The 18,691-nt window shown below is 35.4% G+C and overlaps 1 protein-coding gene across 13 annotated transcripts in view; it reads left to right on the top strand.

The window, feature by feature from the left end:
• Positions 1 to 18,691, top strand: part of DOCK7 (dedicator of cytokinesis 7) — a 221,215-nt gene that overhangs the window by 71,094 nt on the left and 131,430 nt on the right. For all 13 annotated transcript variants that reach the window (XM_059374958.1, XM_059374957.1, XM_059374955.1 and 10 more), the window contains exons 12-14: positions 561 to 703; positions 4,947 to 5,040; positions 5,714 to 5,876. In XM_059374958.1, coding sequence (XP_059230941.1) covers positions 561 to 703; positions 4,947 to 5,040; positions 5,714 to 5,876 — 400 coding nt within the window. The remainder of the gene's footprint in view (positions 1 to 560; positions 704 to 4,946; positions 5,041 to 5,713; positions 5,877 to 18,691) is intronic.

Below are 18,691 nucleotides of genomic sequence, written 5' to 3'. Positions count from 1 at the left end.
ATCAATATGCTGAATTTTCAACTTTAATGACTTTTCCCCCTGTGTTTGGAAAGCTGCTTTAAAACAAGTTTTAAGGGACGCCTGGGTGGCTCAGTTGGTTCAGCGGCTGCCTTCAGCTCAGGTCATGATCCCAGGGTCCTGGGATCGAGTCCCACATTAGGTTCCTTGCTTGGCGGGGAGCCTGCTTCTCCCTCTGCTTCTGCCTGCCTCTCTGTCTGCCTATGCTCGCTTGCTCTCTCTCCTTCTGTCTCTGACAAATAAATAAATAAAATTAAAAAAAAAATTGATTTCCTTTAAAAAAAAAAAACAAGTTTTAAGGGGCGCCTGGGTGGCTCAGTGGGTTAAAGCCTCTGCCTTCAGCTCAGGTCATGATCCCAGGGTCCTGGGATCAAGCTCTCTGCTCAGCAGGGAGCCTGCTTCCTCCTCTCTCTGACTGTCTCTCTGCCTACTTGTAATCTCTGTCTGTCAAATAAATAAATAAAATATTAAAAAATAAATAAATAAAACAAGTTTTAAGTATTATGAAAATGAATATCATGCTTTTTTTCCCCCCTCGGTAGAACGAAAAGGGTCTTGGTCAGAGAGGAGGAATTCTAGTATTGTTGGCAGACGATCACTCGAAAGGACAACAAGTGGAGATGACGCTTGTAACCTGACCAGCTTTCGACCTGCTACTCTCACAGTGACAAATTTTTTTAAGCAGGTATTATTCTGTCATGTAGGAATTCTAGGGGGCTATTTGTTTGTGAAATTTTTTTATTTTCAGAAAAATTGTAATTGTACATGTACATGCAGTGTTTGTGATTTTGAGAAATTTAAAAAAACTTTTAAGAATAAGAAGTATTAGAATAAAATAATCTTATGCCTGTTGTATAATTATATTTATTTAACTGTTATAGTAATAATACATCAAAATCTATCCTCCACATTTATATCCTATTTCTCAATTGTAATATTTTAACTTTTAAACATTTATGGTATATGAATTTTTTCAGTCAGTGATTGTGTGGTTGTATCTCTCTTCCCTATCCAGGTTTTTTTGGGTTGAATTTACCACATCAATGCTGTATGGAATAGGACTTTCAGGCCTTTGTAATGCATTTTTGTGCTAAAATATAATCAACATTTTTTATTTTTATTTTTATTTTTTAAAAGATTTTATTTATTTATTTGACAGCCAGAGATCACAAGTAGGCAGAGAAGAAGGCAGAGAGAGGGAGGAAACAGGCTCCCTGCTGAGCAGAGAGCCCAATGCGGGGCTCAATCCCAGGACCCTGAGATCATGACCTGAGCCGAAGGCAGAGGCCTAACCCTCTGAGCCACCCAGGAGCTCCTAATCAACATTATCTTTATAGGTGCATTTATAGGTCCAAAAGTTCTTGATCAAGTATTTTATTCTTTTCAAATATGTTCTCTGTACTTCAAATCATGAATCAAATCAGGAGTTTTCAAATGCTGGTCATGATTCATTAACAGTAATGCAAATGTAATAGATAATACTCAGGTTAAAAAAAAACAAACACAGTAGAATAGAAAAATAATAGTGCATTGCACATAGCGAGGTTAAATGTTCCTTCAGTGAGATTTTTTCTCCCTAATTTTTGCATGAGTACATGCACGTGTGCATGTCCACACTAGGTTTTGATACAAAATGAATTGGAATCATGTGTATGTTTTGGAACAGAAGAAGGGGAAGTGCTAAATATTGTCCAAGAATTCCTTCTTTTGAGGAAATCCTGGCCTACTGACATCTTATAACTTGAAAGAGTAAAGTAGCTGAGAATTATCTAAAGTGGTAAGGGTCTTTTTATTATGGGCAATAGAACAAGAAAGAGTCTAGAAAAGGCCACAGTGTTATTTGGATGAAGTGATAGGCCAAATAAAGCTACAGGAACTGGGCAGTAGATTTACGTGATACAGTGACTCAGCCTTGCAGCTATGACATTTTTCTCTCTTTCTACTTCTTCAAGCACTATATCACTTCTGCACTATTTCCCAGTTCTTTTTTCATTTCTTCAGCCTACTTTATTATTGAACTGGTATTGTAACCTTAAATCAACAAGTCATCCATCCACCCACCTACCTATTGATCCAACAAATAGTTTCTGAGTGTTCAGCATGTACTGAGTATCAGTACACCCACCTACCTATTTATCCAGCAAATATTTTTTGAGCATTCACCACGTACTGGATACTATGTTGGAGACTGGTAGCTGGAAGCTAGCACAAAGTGATTGTGAAAACTTTGAATGAATGATGATTGGAAACATCAATAATAGAAAACGTTTATTTGTGGGGCGCCTGGGTGGCTCAGTGGATTGGGCCGCTGCCTTCGGCTCAGGTCATGATCTCAGGATCCTGGGATCGAGTCCCACATCGGGCTCTCTGCTCAGCAGGGAGCCTGCTTCCCTCTCTCTCTCTCTGGCTGCCTCTCTGTCTACTTGTGATTTCTCTCTGTCAAATAAATAAATCTTAAAAAAAAAAAAAAAACAAAAAACGTTTATTTGTTTATTTTAATGAAAAGCATTTATACTTTGTATAGTGTATTTTTAAAAATTATTAGCGTGTATAATTTTTAAAAGTATTTTTAAATAGCTAGGGTACTATGCACCAGCCAAATGCAAACTAAGTAAAAAGCAGAGATTATAACTTTAATATAGTAGAATTCAAGGTACAAGTTTCTCCTAAATGAGATACGGAAGGTAGTTCTTTTTTTAAGTTGATGAGAGATTACTAACCATGATTGCGATGTAATAATCAGCAGTGCTTATGTACAGATTGAAATTGTCAAGTCAGATTTATTAAAAGTACATGGAGATAGAAGAACAAAATTAAACCCACCCATTAGTTTTAAGAAGTGTATTTGTTGACAGGTATATAAGTTGGCATATACAGTGGTGAATACACAGTGTAGAAGTAGGGGGTGTCAGCTAGGCTCATTCACATTCAGAGACTGACTTTGATTATTTGATCTAGACTGACTTCTCTTGGGAAGACTAACGTGACTCAGGTGTCTTCCATGTCTCTCTTCTATTCTCATCCTCTAGCAGGCTGGCTTGGTCATGTTCTCATCCTAGTGGCAGGAGTTCAACAGAAGGGCCAAACTCAGTTGTGCAAATGTTTATCAGGTCTCTGCATCACATTTGCTTATTGGCCAAGACAAGTCACAGGGCCAACCCCCGGGGGTGGGAATTATGTCTCACCCAACAAAAAGCATACAGGGAGTAGAGAGTGGAGGCCAATAATAGAATCAATTTAACAGGTTAAGTAGACAGAAATAATTAAGTAGAGATAATCTGAATGTACTGTCAGTTAAGACCATTTAAAGATCTGACAGAAGGAGAGTGTATATTGTTTTAGCAGCTGATGGAACATTTACAATAATTAGACCACAGGAAAAAATCTTCATAAAATGAAATTCTCTAATCATGACCTAATAAAACTCAAAACTGTTTATCAAAGTATTAACAAAAATCTTGGATCACTTGGAAATTAAAAATCACATTTCTAAGTAGTGGAATAAAAGAGATCAATTCTTTACTCCGTTTAGAATATAATAGTGAACAAATGGGATATGGCTCAAGATGAGCTCACAGTAGTAATGTTAAATATGTTCATTAACATACAAAATAAGAAATATATGAACAGTGCTTAAAAACAGTAAGATATCAAGTGCAGGAGGTTTGGATTAATAAAATCCAAAGATTGACTCTTTTTTTTTTTTTTAAAGATTTTATTTATTTATTTATTTGACAGAGTAGACAAGTAGGCAGAGAGATAGGCAGAAAGAGAGGGGGAAGCAGGCTCCCCGCTGTGCAGAGAGCCTGATGCGGGGCTCGATCCCAGGACCCTGAGATCATGACCTGAGCCGAACGCAGAGGCTTTGAACCACTGAGCCACCCAGATGCCCCCAGAGATTGATTCTTGAATAAAAGAGCAAAATTCTTTTGTAAGAAAAAATATTGAATTGAAAATTTTGTATTAATTAGGTGTGCTTTGGTTTTTTTGTTTGTATGCTTGTCTTTTTTCCCATTGATTGAGATTGTGTCACAGTTTTCTTTCTGGTCTTAGTAGCAGGATAATTATTCTTTTCCTTTAGAGTAGTTTCTTAAACGTATAAACAAACAAAAGCAGAATCAGACATGTAAATACAGAGAACAAACTGATGGTTGCCAGAGGAGTGAAAGGTTGGGGGATGGGCAAAATGGGTGAAGGGGAGTGGGAGAAACAGGCTTCCAGTTACAGAATGAATGGAGTCATGGGACTAAAAGGCACAATGTAACGAGTGCGGTCAATTATATTTTAATGGTGTTATATAGTAGTAAATGATAGCTACAGTTGTGAGTGTAGCATAGCGTATAAACGCCTTGAATCACTGTGTGGTACATCTGAAACTCACCTAACATTAGTGTTAGCTATGCTCAAATGAAAAAATTTTTTAAAAATTACTTGCAATCAGAAAAAAAGTGTAGTTTTTATTGTTTCTTATTCTTTTCTTTTTCAAATTTAGATAATGCTGTATATTCTGCATTTGAGAAATTTGGTGATATAAAATTGAAAAGACAAAAACTCAAATATAAAAAATTTTTAAGACTGTCATATATATGTTTCTTTTATGTCTATTATTTTTCTTTTTTCCTTTTCCTCTACCTCTAACTTGTATTGATTTTCAGCATTTTAGTGTGTTCTATAATACCTTCTAACATGAATAATGGGCTATAAGTAAATATAAAAAATTAAAATGTAGAAAATAGTATAACTCAATAAAATCGAAAGCATAAAAAGAAGAAAACAAATTAGCAGGGTAATTGTTTTTAATCATAATTATATTAATAATCTTACTTTTCTTTCTGGCTAACCTGAAAGAAGAGGGTAGGAATATTAATAGGCAATATATATTTATTTTTAATCTACTGCGTTTGTTTTATGGAATACTTTTTCCTCAGGAAGGAGACCGCCTAAGTGATGAAGATTTGTACAAATTTCTTGCTGATATGAGAAGGCCATCTTCTGTTTTACGGCGACTAAGACCTATTACAGGTATTTTAAATTTTTGATTAAACTCTATTACAGCCCTTATCATCACTAATATGTCATATTGTTGGTAATTATGTACTTCTTTTTTCACTTCTCTAACCCATATGTTTTTCTTAGCCCAATGCCTGTCAGTCTTCTTTATCTCATTATTCTCTTCTTTTGATCTTAATAGTTTATATGCAAGATTCAGTACTTTTGATAATTTGAGTACTGCAATGAGAATGATGAATAATTTCATGGCTTAAAATTACTTTTTAGAGGAAAGAGAATGTATGTAGAATGGTAAATATTCAGAAACAAATTCATATTATAATCAGAACAAACCATTCCAGAGTAAAACTGTTTTGTTTGTTGTTCCAGAGTAAAAAAGTTTAAATTAAATCACTTAACTTTCAGAATGTTGGCTGAGTCTATGCTAGATCCCTCTTTCTGTTTTTTTTTCTTTTGCTGCTTTTTCTCATTCATTCATTATAGGCATTTATTATTTTACATGTACTTATTTCTGTATCAGTAATTTGTAAGTTTGAGACTTGGTAAAATGAAATAATTTAGAGGTCTGAGATGATTGTAATTTCTAGACTTCTTGCAAAAATAGGGTCTAAATCCTTCCAGGAACATTTTTACATGAAGTTTTTCTTACATTTACATTGTTCTTACAATATGTTTTTATATGCAGCTCAGCTGAAGATAGACATTTCTCCTGCACCTGAAAATCCCCATTATTGCCTAACTCCAGAGCTGCTTCAAGTGAAGCTTTACCCAGACAGTAGGGTTAGACCTACCAGAGAAATTTTGGAGTTTCCTGCCAGGGATGTCTATGTTCCAAACACTACTTACAGGTAACACATTTTAATTTTGGAGATTTCTGAAATTAGATACTATATATTCTATCGTTAAAGTAGAACCAGAATGAAACTCTCCAAAAATCCTTTGTAGCTTTGTTATGTAATCCATTTCTTAGTCTATGGTTTTATTAAGAGTCGTCATGTATTAAACTTACACCGTGTGCCAGGTCAAAGGTCTAATGTTTATTACCTTACATACATTCTTTTACTTAATTCTCACGGCTTGAGGTAGGTATTACCTTCATTTTAGAAGTGAGTAAAGGGATGGCGAGGTCAAGTATACTTCCCTGTGGTGGAGCTAACCCTGGAATTGTGGGCTGTGAGATTAAAACATTTGAACTCCCAGTTACTGTATTTCCTCAGATGTTATTAGCAGAGTTTAGCGTTCCACAGAACCAAAATTATGTGGCTGCACTGTGGCCCAACAACTAATCAACAGTATTTACTGATCCTCTACTCCGAATACTTGACATGAGGCTGTTGGATAGGCTTTCTAGGCTGACCACTCCATAACTCTAAGGGTTCGTTTATTTATACTCCTTATGAATGAAGCCCCTTTGTTTGTGAATGCCTAGTCTGTGACTTGACATTGGGATAGCCAGTGGGGCAGCTCAGACGTAAGACTCCAGCCCAGCCTTCCCAGCCTAGCACATTTTACCACCAAGTTACCTGGTTTCTGAGGCCAGAATTTTGGAATCAAAGTGATTTCTCTCCTTTTCCTACTCCACATTTACTCCTCACACAAGTTTTACAGGCTATGCTTTCAAAATGTATCCCAAATCCCATAGTTCTTACTTTGTCCAAAGATTTTGTTTACATATTTGAGAGAAAGCATGCGTGCTGCTTGCACGTGCATGCCAATGGGGTAGAGGCAAAGGGAGAGGACAAGAAGCAGACTCCTCACTGAGCACAGAGCCCCACATGGGGCTCCATGCAGGGCTCCATGCAGTGCTCAACTAGGCAGAACTCCATTCCAGGCCCCTGAGATAATGACCTGAGCTGAAATCAGATGCTTAACCAGCTGAGGTTAGGCACCCCAGGCACTGCTTACCTTCTCAACTTTTTTCTTTTTTCAAGATTTTATCTATTTCACAGAGAGACCATGAGAAAGGGAACACGAGCAGGGGGAGAGGAAGAGGGAGAAGCAGGCTTCTTGTTCAACAGGGAGCCCAATGCAGGGCTTGATCCCAGGACTCTGGGATCATGATCTGAGCTGAAGGCAGACACTTAATCACTGAGCCACCCAGGCACCCCCCTTTCTCCACTTATAAAACTTTCGGCAAGTCACTATCCAGATTAGCACTGTCAAATAGAAATATAATGGGAACTACATTTGGGATTTAAAATTTTATAGTTCCCGCATTAAAAAAATAAAAAGAAACAAGTGAAATTAATTTTAAATTATTTAACCTAATACACCTAAAATATTATCATTTCAACGTGTACTAAATGTGAAAAACTGTTGAGATATTTTACTTTTTTTCTTTCCTACAAAATGTCTTCAAAATCAGGTGTGTGTTTTACTTTTAAAGCCCATCTCATTGTCAGATGAGCCACATTTCAAATGCTCAGTTGCTGCGTGGGGCTAGATGTTAGCCTATGGGACAGCTTCTGATCTCACATTTTTCTGTACCTTTCTGATTTGATCATCTTCCTTTAACCCCTCCAAAATCAATTCTCAGCATTATCACTAGAGAGATGATTTAAAATTTTTTTTTTAAAGATTTTATTTATTTGTCAGAGAGAGAGCGAGCGAGAGCGAGCACAGGCAGACAGAGTGGCAGGCAGAGTCAGAGGGAGAAGTAGGCTCCCTGCGGAGCAAGGAGCCCGATGTGGGACTGGATCCCATGACTCTGGGATGATGACCTGAGCTGAAGGCAGCTACTTAACCAACTGAGCCACCCAGGCGTCCCTAAAGAGATTATTTAAATGTTCTCAATCAGATCATTCATTACTCCACCTAAAATCTCTGGTGACTTCCATCATAAGCAGAAAAAAAATGTTTTTTTTTAATAACAGTCTATAAGACGCTATATGCTCTGGCCCCTGCCTGTATCTTACTTCCTATCCTACTCCGCTCATTTCACTTTAGCCTCAGTGGCCTTTTTACTCATCCTTGAACAAACAAAATTTCGTTCTCCCTTAGGCTTTTCCATTTGTTCTTCTCTTTGCCTGACATGTTTTCCCCTAGATCTTCATGTGGTTTGGTTCATCATTCAGCCATATGTCTGCTTAAAGGTCATTGCCTCGTGAGGCTTCCTCTCATTACCCTCATTAAAAAGATCCACTTCTCTCCAATTCTTCATCATCATTACTTAGCATCATATTATATAGTTCATCATTGTCTAGCATCACATTATGTAGTTATATCATGGGGTTTTTTGGGTCTTTTTTATTAAAATGTAATGACTGTAAAGGGCAGGGACATGTTTGTTTCCATTATCACTATATTTCCAGCATCTAGAAGAAGATGCTGCACACAACAAACATTTCTTCATTGAGTTCAGAAATATCAATGGTATGAGAGTGGAATTTAGAGTCATAGAGTTAGGAGTGTGATTTCTGACTCCACTATGCACTGTTTGGCGACTTAGGACAAGTTACTTCATATATTGCCCACTCAGTTTTCTTATTAATAAAATGTGAGGTCATAATTATACCTGCCTCCTCTTGTGAGGGTACAGAGTACAAAACACTGCATGTAATTGGCAGTTAGTGTAAGTAAAGTTCTAGAAGTTAGGCTAAGGAAAATATATATTGCTTTTGAAAGAAATAAGATATTATGAAATTATTCTTCTATAAATTATATATTTAAGTACTTACAAGCACATGGAATAAAGAAGTGATTATATAATCCAAAATTTGTATGAAACCATTTTGAGGTTATCAGCTATACATCTTATCTAGTACAGGAATCTCATCTAGAGCAACCCTAACTTGTGTTTATCTGTCTTACCTCCGCTGGGATTGTTTCAGAGATAAAGAAAATAGAAACTGGGGACTTCGAGTGGTCTTTTCTTTCATTTTCCTACTTATTTTTGTTATTTACATACTTCTATTTTTAAAAAGAATTGTACGAATATACTTAAAGTTCGTGTAAGTACTGTAGGCTTAAAATTACTCCTACCAGCCTTTCCCTACCTTGATGTCTAATTTTCAGTGTCAATCACTGGTACCTCTTTTGCTCCTTCTTTTGGTTTTTTTTTTTTTTTTTAAAGATTTTATTTATTTATTTGACAGAGAGAAATCACAAGTAGATGGAGAGGCAGGCAGAGAGAGAGAGGGAAGCAGGCTCTCCGCTGAGCAGAGAGCCCGATGCGGGACTCGATCCCAGGACTCTGAGATCATGACCTGAGCCGAAGGCAGCGGCTTAACCCACTGAGCCACCCAGGCGCCCCTCTTTTGGTATTTTATTCCTTGTTTCCTGAATAACATATTCATGCTACTATTTCTTGATTCTTGTTTAATTTTAAACATCTCTTTACTGTTATAGAAGACAAAGATTTAACTCTTATATCTTCCTTCCTAAAAATACATGTCCTTGCATAAATCCAGAAAAAAATACATATACTTGTCATCTCTTCCATACGTATTTATAATTCCAGTTTTTCATTAAATCAGTGTTGATTTTTTTTTTACATGTTTGTGATTCGTATGTAACTGTTTTTGCAGTGGAGCCCTGTAGATTACTATGATTTTATTCCTGCTGTTTTTGATTTATATAGCTTTTTATTTTCCTGAAATAGTTAACATTATTTAGTTTCCCTACTTTTCTATGTGTTAATTCTCTAAAGCTTTTAAAATTCTCTAAAGCTTCTTGCAGTACAATAAAATATAGCAGATAATCATTTCCTGACTCGTGGCTTCTTCAGTTCCCCTTGAAACTAGATTGTCAGTGTGTCCGAGGGAGTTTCCGAGGCTTGCTAGGCCTACTGTACAGTTGTCATCTTGGAGCCTGTTTACCATGATCCTGGAAGTTCTCTTTGCATTTTTTTTGCCATGAAGTCCCTATTTCCTATATAGTTTTCTTTTTTGTTTTACTCATTTTATGGACAACCTTCAGTGTCTTCTTGACGTAGGGAGTAAATTTTCTGAGACTTTTGCATCTGAAAATGTATTTATTTTACCTTTACTCCAGAATTTCTGATTTTGCTGGATACAATATTCTAAGTTGTAAATTATTTTCTGTCAGGATTTTGAAAACATGACACAACTGTCTTCTGGCTTTAACTGATATTTTTGAGTGGTCTAATACTTTTTTTTTTTTTTAGAAGATTTTATTGATTAGAGAGAAAGAGGGTGTGAGCATGAGCGGGGAGGCAGAGGGGCAGAGAGGGAGAAGCAGACTGAGCAGGGAGCCCAATGCGAGGAGGTGGTGGGGAGGGAGGCTCAATCCCTGGACCCTGAGATTATGATCTGAGCTGAAGTCCTTAATGGACTGAGCCATCCAGGCACCTCAGGTGGCCCAATGTACTTCTCATTGCTAATCCTTTGTTGGTATCATTTGCTTTGAAGGCTTTTTTGAGTTGTTTTTTTGTTTATTTTGTTTATTTTTTTTTAACCCCTGGTGTCCTGAACTTGCCTGTGATGTGCTGATATGATAACATTAATTTAGTGCTCTATAGCATTTAATTTAAATTGTTTTCATTTAAATTAATTTATTCAGTCTCAGAAGACTCTTATAAATTATGTAATTCTGGCAGAATTATTATTTTTTATTTATTATAAATAAATAAGAGATAAACTTATCTGGACTTGAACCCAGGTCTTATTTTATTTCTGTGTTCTTCATCCTTTGGGATGATAGTACATCCAGTGTTTATAGTTATTGACAATATGAATAAAATTGAAGTTTCTTATTGCTAGATAATTGAATGCTACATTTTTATTAAAGCAGGCAGAACACCTTTGTTTACCTTATTATTTGCCTCAAAATATACCTCATTATGTATCCTTGTCTAATAATATTTTTAATGCCTTATAACTGAGCTAAGTATATGAGGGGCTGAAATAGAAGATCTAGACATGTTTCAGGAGTTGAATGGGAGTTGGGTAGAGAGCTTATCTAAAGTGAGAGGATACCTTACTGAATGAGGTAGCCTATTGTTTTCTCTCAAGTATGTATCCAATTTTAATCCAGTTTTTTCTGTGGGGAAGAAGGAGAGTTAACACACCAAAAAGATTTAAATGAATTTTATAAATTATAGTTAGTATGTTTTTGCTGAGTATGAGTTTACAGAAAGTGAATAAACATATTAGCTGTTTATGGTAACTTGTTTATTTGTGTTTGATTTTGGTTTTTATGATTGAATGTTTTACCATTCGAAGTGTTTAGCATCAGTAAGGATAATTGATTTTCTGAAAATCATAATTACTTTCTATTTTGGCAGTAAACTTTTCAGGTGTAAGAATGAATTCATAACTAATTAGCTTGAGAATCATCTGGAGAAATCTGTTAACGTATCTCAGTACCTTTAGCTTGGACTGTATCTAAGTACTGTATTAATTAAAGAGTCGATACTTACCCCAAGCATTATTAGTGAAAATAACATTATAGGCAAAAAATGATTCATTAAATATGTAAAGAAGAACTGTTCTCTCATGACTGAGCAGTTTATTTCCAGAGAATAGCAGAACCAGCTAAACGCATCAGTAAGATCAGGTTTATTCCTATTAAACATTAATTGAAAACAAACACTGCTTTAGATTCTAATGTTTTTTATCAAAATAAGTTGGTTTCAGGCTAGAATTTTATATAATCTGTTTTCATCTTATTTACTGCCTTTAAGGATCTCATGTAAAATGTTTTAACTCATTAACAAACATTGATAAATTGTAACGTAGGATGTCAAGTTTCTTAGGATTGCTAAGTTTCCTAAGGTACAGAAAGGATCAGAGTGCTCTGTTAGTAATAGGTGAAAACTGTTGAGGTAAGAAGGCACATTGTTTAAGAAAGAGATTAATAATTTTCTACTGTAAGGGTGTCTTTAAAGACGTAAAGAGAAGTACATGAGACTATAGAAGTAGATTATGGTTTCTATATTCCATTGGTATTTTTCCTGTTGATACTTGTTGGCCAAAAGAGTTTCTTTCATTTTAAAAAAGAATGATTATAAAGTTGATTGTATGCTTTTGAAAAAAAAAATCTGAGTTATGAAAAGAAAGAATAGTTTCTATATTACGTGAAATGGTATGACTCTATGCATATTTTCTGAAAAATTGGGAAATGGAACCAAATTTTGCAACCACATTTAGTTTTAGAATCATCTAAAACTGGAGATCAACTGATTTTCCTTCTTTTTACATAGGGATAATAAAAATTCCTGTATCTTAGAAATTTGTGAGGATTAAATAGATAATACATATAAAACTTTTTTTTTTTTAAGATTTTATTTATTTATTTGACAGAGATCACAAGTAGACAGAGAGGCAGGCAAAGAGAGAGGGAGGAAGTAGGCTCCCTGCTGAGCAGAGAACCTGATGCGGGGCTCAATCCCAGGACCCTGGAATCATGACCTGAGCTGAAGCCAGAGGCTTTAACCCACTGAGCCACTCCAGTGCCCCTACATTAAAGCTTTTTGCAAAGTGCCTGACATATATTAAATGCTCAGTAGATGCTTTATTAGATTACATTCATCCAAGCCTTACATAACTTGGGAGAGAATAGTTTGAAAGCATAGGGTTTCTGAGTTTTGGGGGTATAATTAGATAAAATTATTTTTAAAGGGGAGGTTATCAAAGTTATCAATAGTTAGTAGTAGCTTGCTTTGTATTATTACTTGAAGCTTCAGTGCCATGTGACCTGAATGTTAAGTCATATAGGTTGCTTATTCTACTTAATACTGTTAAAAAATTTTAGTCTCATGGATAGTTAATATTTTAGGAATTTATAGTTTGTGGGGGAAAAAAAAAACCAAACAGGCCCCTTTACCATATCTAGAAAATCTCACATAGAAATAATTCTAGAATCACAAAAGGAAGATGTATGAAAGCTAGAAATCAGCTAACATACAGATATCATAAAATATTTTGCATAAGTTTCCATATATACTTGCTGACTGAATTGTTGCTGGATCACAGTAGTATTTTTCTTGCTCAGTTTGAATTCTTTTTAACCTTTTAAGGAATGTTTTGTGGTAAGCCATTATTTCAGGTTACATACACTAGTGTTCATTATACAAATCTGTATGTGTACATTGTCCCAGTAAATAATGTTAAAAAAAAAAAGATAAAGTTGACACTAGGACTCCTTGTGGTTTCAGTACCATCATTGTTTTACTAACTGTGTGTAGCAGCCTACGTAGAACCAGTATGATTAGCTAACATACCAGAGGGCTCACATTTGTAACTGAAAAAACTATTTTTAAGCATTTTTAATGTGAGTTTTAAGAAAATATTTGCACATCATAGCTATTTTTAGTTTAAAACTTGAGTGTATTTTAGAGTCTTATGGAGTAAAAAAAGATTTTAAAAAATACTGTTTGTATAGAGGGAGAATGAATGATGTGACTGAAACAAACATTTAGCTGAGCTGAGAAAACAGGTTAAAAAGAACTATAGTCTCAAAATCACCGATTTCCTATTACTTAATACTTTGGCCTCCAGTATTTATGGTTATTATTAGACAATGTAGAAAAAGCTGTTTTAAAGGGTATGTATATAAAAAATACATATGTTTAATTTGTAATTTTTAAATATTTTTATTTATTTATTTATTTTTAAAGATTTTATTTATTTATTTGACACAGAGAGATCACAAGTAGACAGAGAGGCAGGCAGAGAGAGAAAGGGAGGCAGGCTCCCTGTCAAGCGGAGAGCCCGATGCGGGACTTGATCCCAGGACCCTGAGATCATGACCTGAGTCGAAGGCAGAGGCTTAACCCACTGAGCCACCCAGGCGCCCTTATTTATTATTTTTAAAAAGATTTTATTTATTTAACAGAGAGAGTATACACAAGTAGGAGGAGTAGCAGCCAGGCGGAGGGAGAAGCAGGCTCCCCACTGAGCAGGGAAGCCCAACACAGGGCTCCATCGCAGGACCCTGAGATCATGACTTGAGTTAAGGCAGACTCTTAACTGACTGAACCATCCAGGTGCTCCAGTTTTTTATATTTTTAAAAAATAAGGTTTTAACGAAATTGTTGTGATTTCTCAAAGATATTTAGAAAAATCCGTTATTAAGCTATCCCTAAAATTAGAGATTTTGTATTTATATAAATCCCCCCTAAATACATTGATTGTTCACTTATTTTTGTAGAGTGTTAATCCGGGAGAGACCTGGTCTTTTCACACCTCTATGGGGTTAATGAAGACGCATAGATACATGGAAGTTTGCAGCTAATGTCATGCATTTCTTATTGGGCCAAACCAATGAAGATTATTGACATGAAATGCTTGCTTTATCAAGGAAATACTTAGCTATCACAGTATCATAGAAAAAATACTAGTGTAGTTGTTACATTAAGGTGACTGGCTAGGACGCCTCTCTCATGCTCTGTCTCTCAAATAAATAAAATCCTAAACCAAGTAATAACAGTGGGGAAAATTTTTTTTATTGAGTATCTGAAATCATCCACAAGTTAGGTACTGGATTTATATAATGTTGCTCATGTTCCAAATTTATACTTGACTTCCACTGTTGCATTTGAGTTATAAAGATCAAGGTATAATCTAATTGAGCAAATGCTGTGTGTTCAGTTTTTAAGAGCTACATCACACGTCATGTTATTCTTAGTGAGATTGTGAGAGTTGGCCTCTTTTCCAAAGTTGCCTTAGTTATAATCACCTAGTGAACTTTCATCTTTTTCTTCCAGTTTATAGAAAGAGGGTATCTAGCAAATATTGTGTTACTAAGAATATAAGAATGAATGCAGTGGTTCAGACCTGGTAACAGTGTAAGAAACAAAATGAAGGGGCGTCTGGGTGGCTCAGTGGGTTAAGCATCTGCCTTCAGCTCAGGTCTTTATCCTGGGGTCCTGGGATCCAGCCCCACATTGGGCTCCCTGCTCAGTGCGGAGTCTGCTTCTTCCTCTCCCTCTGTCTTCTACCCCCCCCCCAAGCTTGTTCTGCCTCCGTCTCTCTCTCTCTCTCAAGTAAATAAATAATAATAATAATAAATAAATAAATAAGAAACAATATAAGAAACAAATAAAATAAGAAACAAAAGAAAAGATGCCATTCATTTTGATCTGGACCTTGGTTAGCAGTTAGGACTATGCCCCGTATATCTCTTATTAATCCTTAGTGAACTTCTAGGTTTGCTAATCTGAATATAGTCTTAAACTTTTTTATAATAGGAAATTACAAACATATACAATGTAAATAGAACAGTATAATTAACCTCCATTGTCATTCTTTTTTTTTCAAATTTTTATTTAAATTCTAATTAGTTAACATAAACTTTTTTTATTACATAAGCTCTATACCCAGCATGGGTCTTGAACTCACAACCATGAAATCAAGAGCTGCCTGTTCCACTGACTGAGCCAGCCAGACACTCCTCTCTATTGTTTTATCTATTACCAGTTCCCTTTTTTCCTGTAATATTTTAAAACAAAGCCTAGTCATTGTATCATTTCACCTTTAGTATGTTTTTCTGTTGAGTGGTTTAATAAGCTTATTACATATACTGATTGAATTTTTTCCCTAAACTTCTGTTTCTGGAAACAGATTGGCCAGTCAAAAGTAAATGTATACTGTTAATATATAACCCATGTAATTCATGATTCTTGAACTAGGTCATATTATGGTAGATCTTGCTTTGGAGTTGGGTTCTTAAAGTTTTTTTGTCATGGTACCCTTGCAGTTTTGTGAATCCTGTGATTCTCTTTTTTGGAATAATTTAATTTTTTTTTTTAAGATTTTATTTATTTGACAGAGAGAGATCACAAGTAGGCAGAGAGGCAAGCAAAGAGAGAGAGAGGAGGAAGCAGGCTCCTTGCCGAGCAGAGATCCCGATGTGGGACTTGATCCCAGGACCCTGAGATCATGACCTGAACCGAAGGCAGAGGCTTAACCTACTGAGCCTCTCAGATGCCCCTGGAATAATGTTTTTAAATACATAAAATAAAATACATAGGATAACAATGTTATCCTATGTTATGTTGAATTATAATTATCAAGATAGTAAAGTTCTGGTGCATGTTTCTTTATTAATGAATTAAAAAATATCTAGCCACGGGACTAAAAGCTACCATATTTTCTAAGTAGTAATAAGCATGTGAAAAATATTCTGAGATATCTATAATAGCTGTGATACAAAAATGTATATGATTTCTGTTAATGACAAATTCTCCTGTATTGCTAATACTGGTATGGTTAGTTTCCTACATTCAGAATTTAAGGAAGTACAAATTTCAGTAAAAATTAAGGAGTATTTTTCTTCCCATTCAAGTTTATGGTCCCCTGCTTTAAAGAGTGTAAGTTTTTGTATTTGTTTTTAGTTTTCTTGGATGTCTCAAGCTGTTGCTGCATACTCTGCTGTTCAGGTTTTGCCCTAGATACATTACCGGGGCTTTTATTCTATCTTAATTGATCCTAGTTTTATTTTAATTACAAAAGCTTTTGAGTTGAGAACTCTGTTTCCTGACATTTTAACGTAGCCACCCATGAGTTTTTAGTTAGGGGCTTGTATTTCAGTGTGAGGAGTATTATCTCAGACCCTGATGGAAGGAATGGTAGCAGAATATGAGAGAGCAGTTTTGTTCAACTATCCTGAGAATTAGAGTATTTTCAGTTAGGAAAAATTTGTGCACGTTACTTACTTAAAGCAATGTAGAGTGATAACCAAGATCAAATATTTACAAGTGTATACATTTGTTCACAATTTTATACTTCATAAAGCCATTCAAATACCCTGTCTTACTTGAAGATTACAACAACCCTATGAAGTAAGTTTGGCAAGATTATCATTGTCCCCATATATGGGATGTGGAGACGGAGGCTTAGTTGCTCATTTGATGATTAAATAGTTACAGCCTTACCTCTTTAAGGTTGTAGATAATCGCTCTTTTAGATAAACTTAATCATCTTGTTAGATGTATGATCGTTCCCGGGGTTAAATAAATAAATTTAGAAAAACAGTTTTTCTGTTTGAGATGGCATCCTTGATTTTATATTTTCTAAAATGTCATTGAAACTTGATTTTATAAAAGCACACTACGGGATATTGTTAGTTGTACTTTCATGACCTTGAACTCAACATTTCACACCAGTTGAGTAATTTTGTCCTAGTTGATTGGCCATGAGAACACTCTGGACTTTGATAAGAGGACCAACCTTTTGGTCATTTTGTTTTTAATTTTTTTTTTTTTAAAGATTTTATTTATTTATTTGACAGAGAGAAATCACAAGTAGGCAGAGAGGCAGGCAGAGAGAGAGAGAGAGGAGGAAGCAGGCTCCCTGCTGAGCAGTGAGCCCGATGCGGGACTCGATCCCAGGACCCTGAGATCATGACCTGAGCCGAAGGCAGTGGCTTAACCACTGAGCCACCCAGGCGCCCTTGTTTTTAATTTTTAAAACTACTGTGTTGGAACATCACTTAGTAGTACATACAGAAATGCAGCGCTGTGGTTGTTAGTGATGGGAAAAATCACAAGGGAATTTGATTATCTTGTAACAGAAGGTGAAAATATGTAAAAGTACATATTTGGAATAGCTTTTATAAAGGAGGCAGATAGTAGGAACTCAGTAAATACTGGTTAGTGCACATTTTTTTGATTAATGAACGAGATAATTGATCTCCATAAGTTATGCTGTTAGGAAGAAAAGATATAAGCATGAGAACATACTGATTATAGAATGACAGAGAATAAACAGATTATACAAAAATAGGTAACCCCAAAATGAGAAATGTGTATACTTGTTCTCAGTAAAATTCACAGTTTCAGATTGAACTCTTGGTATAGAAATTTGGCAGTAATTTACTCAAATCAAGTAGATAGACTTATCTTTTTGATGCTCTTGGAATTTTTATTACAGTTTTTAAAATTTTCTGTTATGGTTTGCCGTATGTATTTTTCTGTCTTTCCTTCATTTGCTAAGTGCCCATTGAGTGGTACAGGCAGTACTGCTGCATGGTATCAGAGGGAGGAGCCCCATTTACAAGGATATTCCTAGAGGAAGTGAGATCATTTTCAGGTATGAATAGGACATAGCCAAGTAGGAAGGTGTATAGAGGCATTCTAGACAAATGGAAGAGCATTAGGAGAGTATAAGGGGATGTTTAAAAGTAGATAATTTTGATAAGGGCTAAGGGTTTGTGTTGGGCAAAAAATGGTACAAGGAATTTGGGATCAGATTATACAGACTCTTGAATATCTGTAAGAGATGTGGATGTTGTTCTGTAGGCTTCTGCCCTCCACATTGGGGTATACATTCTTGCTGTGTAGGGTTATGCAGATCCACAGGATAAATATAACACATCTTCCAGGAATATCACTTTTTAGAAGATATGGGGAAGAAATAACTATTTTTATATAAGATTTATAGAGTAGAAAATACAATTCACATGCAATTTTAAGATAAATTGTAAGATTTATGGTAGAATCCTAATAAGATCCTAAAAGAAGTACAGGCTTATGTAAAGCCATTTTATCCTGTATTTCTAGAATTGTAAAGATACATTTTCAGTATTCTCAAGCTGCTATACTCTTTTATTTATTTTTTTTTTTTAAAGATTTTATTTATTTATTTGACAGACAGAAATCACAAGTAGACAGAGAAGCAGGCAGAGAGAGAGGAGGAAGCAGGCTCCCTGCTGAGCAGAGAGCCCGATGCGGGACTCGATCCCAGGACCCCGAGATCATGAA

Source organism: Mustela nigripes, chromosome 14 (genome assembly GCF_022355385.1).
Source record: "Mustela nigripes isolate SB6536 chromosome 14, MUSNIG.SB6536, whole genome shotgun sequence".
Classification (NCBI taxonomy): domain Eukaryota; kingdom Metazoa; phylum Chordata; class Mammalia; order Carnivora; family Mustelidae; genus Mustela; species Mustela nigripes.
The sequence above is the reverse complement of the archived record's forward strand: the minus strand, read 5'-3'. Positions and strand labels throughout refer to the sequence as shown.